This window comes from Procambarus clarkii, chromosome 13 (assembly GCF_040958095.1).
Source record: "Procambarus clarkii isolate CNS0578487 chromosome 13, FALCON_Pclarkii_2.0, whole genome shotgun sequence".
Taxonomy (NCBI): Eukaryota; Metazoa; Arthropoda; class Malacostraca; order Decapoda; family Cambaridae; genus Procambarus; species Procambarus clarkii.
The window spans coordinates 40,787,357-40,792,618 of record NC_091162.1 but is presented as its reverse complement, the minus strand read 5'-3'; the positions used below and the strand labels follow the sequence as shown (position 1 = coordinate 40,792,618).

Here is a 5,262-nt window from a genome sequence, read left to right as displayed (position 1 = left end):
AAGAGAGCAGAAGAATTAGAAGCCCCAGCAATGGCTGGGGGGGGGGAGAGAAAGGAATAACCACGAAAACGACCAGGACGAGCACCAAGCATTGGCTCCTGGAGACAGACACAAAGGGGCGAAAACCGCGAAATCAGAAGTTGGAGTTCGAGGAAATTGGCGTAATAACCTCGAACGTTCCATTGAAGAATGGACAACGACGGGAAGAGAAAGGACAAAAACAGAGAACAAGGAAGAAACAAAGGCGAAAGAGCAACAGAGCACGTTAAAGAATATCAGGGTCGGGATCAGGGTCAGCAAAGTCAGGGTTAGGGGGCATGGGTAAACTGAGCAAAGACGGAGGGAAGGAAACGGGAGAACAGATCAGAGGCGGGCGGGCGGGGTCCGGAGGAGGAGGAGGAAGAGGAGGAGACAACGGAGAGGAGCAGTCAAGGACAGCAGTAGGAAGAGGGGGAGTAGAAAGAGGGGAGCGCACCCCAGCAAGAGCAGCAACCGAAAGGGAAGCAGGGGCCAAAGAAACCTCCATAGCAGGAACAGGGGGCGCAACCACTGAAACGGGAGGGGAAGGAGCAACAGAGCCCGAAGTAGGAGCTAAGGAAGAAAGCGAAGCCTTCTTACCCGCCGGGGAAGAGGAAGGAGAGGAGCCAGGCTTACGCTTCTGACTTAAAGAGACAGGTGTCCCAGCAACTACGTACCGGGCAACGGATTCCAGTGTCTCAACAGGAGAAGCCGAACGAGAGCACACACGACGGCCGTTAGGAGAGCGATGGACATCCGCCTGCACCGACAGGCGGCGGGGAGAGCCGATAGATGGAGGAAGAGGATGGGAAGGAGGATCGGAGGGGGACGAGGAAGAAGACACAGGAGACATGACAGACCGGGTTGAAAGAAGGGGAACCCCAGACAGAGGACCAGGAGGGGGACCCCTCGGGAAAGAACTCAAAGGAACAGAGGAGGGGGCAGTGGGCGTATCAGGGTCCAAGGCCCGGAAACGGTTGAGAGTCTGAGGAAGGGGGGAAGGACGAGGAGAGGAAGAGCGCAACACGCGAGCATAAGAGATGTTAGTATAAGGCGGGAGCCGGCGAACCTGGCGCCTCGCCTCAGGAAAAGACAAACGCTCCCGGTGCTTCAGGTTAAGGACGGCCGCCTCAAGCTTGTAATGGACACAGGCACGGGAGAACGTAGGATGGGCCTCACCGCAGTTGAGGCAGCGAGCTTGGGGAGAAGTGCACTCCGACTTAGAGTGACCCTCACTCCCACACAAGGGACAGAGAGAGACAGTCCCAGAGCAGCGGAGGGCACCATGCCCAAACCTCCAGCACTTATTACAAAGTCGAGGAGAAGGAATATACTCCTGGACAGAGCACCTAGCACCAGCAAGAATGACAGAGGATGGAAGGGTCCTACCATCAAAGGTGATCTTCACAACGCGAAGGGGTTGACGGCGACGACCACGAGGGGGACGAGTAAACGAGTCAACCTGGAGGACAGAATGGCCTTGGGCATCAAGGATATGCCGAATATCATCGCGGCAATCCTGCAGATTCCGAACACCGGTTGCAACATGGGGTGGGAGGAGAATAGTGCCAACACTGGAATTCATCTGAACGTTCTTGGAGACCCGAACAGGGATCTCGCCAAGGCAAGATAAGGCAGCCAAGCGGGAAGCCGCATCCTGAGAAGGAGCAGCAACGACACGTGTACCGAGACGAGTGGGGTTGAAAGTAACACACGCATCCACGGAATCTACAAGATGCCGATGGAGGGAGAAATCGTGAGGAGGCGCAGAATCAAGAGGGAGGAGATCAAAGTATTTGGCCCATGAAGCAGGACCAAACAAGGCCTGATACGCATCAGCACGGGAAGGAATCGAGCGAGTGCGGTTGGGGCGCGAACGGCGGTGAGAACCCCTAGAGAGAGAGGGGTCAAAAGGCGCAGTAGTCACAACGAAAGACTTAGCCACACCAGGGGACGAAGTGGTCACCACCGGGGGCTGGAGGCTCGACCCAACCTCAGAGGAGGGAGGGGAGCTGGGGGAAGAAGTCAGGACGGTCAAAGGAGGAGCAAGGTCGGGGCCCAACGCAGCGGGAGCTACAGAGCCTGGTCTTCCAATACAGGCCGACTCGGGGGCTTGGTCGCCCACCCCACGAGCCTGAGAGGGTACAACGGAAACATTCAACGACATAGAGACGAAAAGTGACAAATTCATCCACGAATGTGCCCCCATACCCACCATGGAGCCACAATTAGAGGCAGGACACCCAACAGGAAGCTATCGCTGATCATGCCGGGGCCCCCTAGGGGTGCGTCGTGAGTATACGCCCCACAAACGCCACCTTAAGAACCGTCAGTCCGTCGAGATCGGGTTCAGCGACGAAAGGGGGATTGACAATAAAAGGTTCCCCTCGCTCGAGACGTCGGGTACTACAGTTCTACGGGTGCAAGAGTATGCCTCCTCAAGCACCCGGGCGTCAAAATAGTAGAAGTCCAAAGAAAGAATCCAAAACAAGCAAAAGGTCGGCAGGAAACGACAAGCAGATAGGAGAAGAGGGGGGAGAAAAACGAAACATAAGGAAAAGGAAAAGCGATCCGGCACAATTGGAGAAGACAGCAGCAGGAATGCAAGGCCAGAAAAGGACAGAGGACTGCCCAACGGAGCATCACACTCCGGCAGCCGTCCACCAAGCCCCCTCACGACGCCAACGGGCCGGAAGGGGAGGGGGGGACACTCGACAAGACACAAGCCGGGGCTTCCTAGGGGTGCGTCGTGAGTATACGCCCCACAATCTCCACATTAAGAACCGTCAGTCCGTCGAGATCGGGTTCATTGACGAAGGAGAGGATTGACAATAAAAGCGTTCCGTCGCTCGCAACGTCGGGTACCACAGTTCTATGGGCGAGTATGCCTCCCCAAACACCCGGGCATCAAAACAGAAGATATCTGAAAGAATAATCAAGAAAAGCATAAAGTCGGTAGGAAATAATTCGAAAGGAGAAGGAGGTCGGAGAAAAAAGGAAACATAAGGAAAAGAAAAAGACTTCTAGTACAATTTGTAAAGAAGGCAGCAGCAGGAGCATAAAGCTGCAAAAAGGACAGAGGACTGTCGCATGGAGCATCACACCCTGGCAGCCACCCACCATGCCCCCCCCCCCCCTCACGACGACAACGGGCAGGAAAGGGAGGGTGGGGGGAGGGTGGGGGAGAATGTATACAAATATTTATATAAATTCCTGCACAACATATTGCACCGACGACAATAAGCTGTTAAATAATTGTCGAATTCAATAGCATGACTACGGTGCCGGTGATTGTCTCGAGATGACTTGAATGGACCAGATTTACAAGATGTTTGACGATTATAAGCTCGCCAATGTTTTCAAGTCATTGATATTTTGGATTTGGGCATCGTAGATTTCATTGTTTTCCCATGAACTCTCTAATGTATCTATAAAATGATCTACGGGTTCAATACTTTATTGGGGCTGTTCTTGAGTTAATTATTTTTTAATATTAATAATATTATATTAAAAAAGAACGGCTGATTTAATGCTTAACAACAGCCCCAATAAACAATACAACCTTCTCCAAAAAGGGAAACGTGGTATACTATTACAAATACAATGGGGACCTTGCTAGGCCCCATTGTATAACCAGTCAGCTGCCGATGCTCATTTTTAGCGTTTAATCACTAGGTGTCAAAATATTAGTAGCTAAAATTCAATATATTTGCAAAAACACTTAATTTTGTTCAGCTAAAACCATTTTAATATAATTATTGATCGATATTAAAATCAGCATTTCAATTTGTCTAAAATAAAATAAAATCTAGAGTAAAAACAGACTAAGACCCAAAGCTTACTCCCTGCTTGCAGATATTTAATAATCCGGGATGAAAATGTTTGCCAACAAGAACAACACAATGGAACATCCCACCTCCAGCAAGACACTGCCAGGCACATTACCCAGATTTTCAGTAAATAACAAATTGTAGAAAGTGATTCATTGAAAATACGTTGTCTGTATATTCAACTGAACTTGTCTAAGCACATCACCTGGTTCAGCACTAGGTAGCTTGGTAAAATCGTCTTGCCACCATATGAAGAGCACTGGAAAAAAAATTGCAGAGTGGAGTATCATGACAAATTATAATGAAAAATGTAACTTCATGAATATAAAAGTATTGATAAAATATTATTAGGCTTCATAGAAAATTACAATTACATAACAGATTTAGTAATTATCCCATTATCAAAGGCAACTTCAAGTAAGTAAGTAATTATCAAAAAGAAGGCACCATAACGGGAAGGCTATGTAGTACCCTCAAATGTGCATTAGAATCAGAGGGCTCTAAATATCACCAAGGATGCCAATACGAGAACAGAAACGCGTAAGGCAAACGATATAAGAAATATCTGATTCACCAAGAATTCTATCGTGGGACAAGTCACCGCGAGGGACGGTCGGAAAGCAAGAGACACACTCGTCCAGGAAGTCAGGACGTCAGGACATTCAACAAGGATATGCACGACGGTAAGAGGGACAACGCAATTTGGACAATAATGAGCTGGATGGCGCTCCATTAAGTGACCGTGAGTTAAGTGAGTATGGCAAAGATGTAACTGCGCTAGAGCAGTTTCCCACCACTGGTTACCGTGGCAGGAGGATGGCCACAGGGACACACAATGCTTAAGAGTACGCAGTTTGTTGCCAACAACAGAAGACCAACAACCCTGTCAACGGGCAAGGATGGATGAATAAAATAAAACCGGATAAAAGTCGGAAAAAGGAATACCTTAACGGGAAATGGGACAAGAGCGGATAGCCGCTCTAGCGGCAGCATCTGCATGCTCATTTAAAGAAACACCAATATGGCTGGGAACCCAGCAAAACTCCACGGATTTAAATTTACTAGAGATAAGAAAAAGCCAATGTTGAGTCTCAACGACAACGGGATGGACAGGATTAAAGGACCCGAGAGCCATGAGGGCACTACAAGAGTCAACGACAATGACAAAGGAGGATTGACAATGAGAAAGCAGGAGCCAGAGAGCATGGAGAAGTAAATAAGTAAGTAATTATCAAAAGAAGGCACCAAACCGGGAAGGCTATGTAGCACCATCAAATGCGCAGAATAATCAGAGGGCGCTAAATATCACCAAGGATTCCAATACGAGAACAAAAACGCATAAGGCGAACGATATCAAAAGTATCCGAGTCACCAAGAATTCTATTGAGGGACAGGTGACCTCGAGAGGCGGTCG

The 5,262-nt window shown here is 49.2% G+C and overlaps 1 protein-coding gene across 1 annotated transcript; it reads right to left on the bottom strand.

Moving 5' to 3' along the window:
- Nucleotides 1-249: 249 nt before the first annotated feature.
- Nucleotides 250-4,109, bottom strand: LOC138364292 (uncharacterized). Its single transcript, XM_069323876.1, has 2 exons — nt 4,054-4,109; nt 250-2,941 (listed from the first exon to the last, which is right to left on the bottom strand). The coding sequence occupies exon 2, from the start codon at nt 2,234-2,236 to the stop codon at nt 266-268; it is 1,971 nt and encodes a 656-aa protein (XP_069179977.1). The 5' UTR covers nt 2,237-2,941; nt 4,054-4,109; the 3' UTR covers nt 250-265.
- Between the last annotated feature and the right edge of the window lie 1,153 nt (nt 4,110-5,262).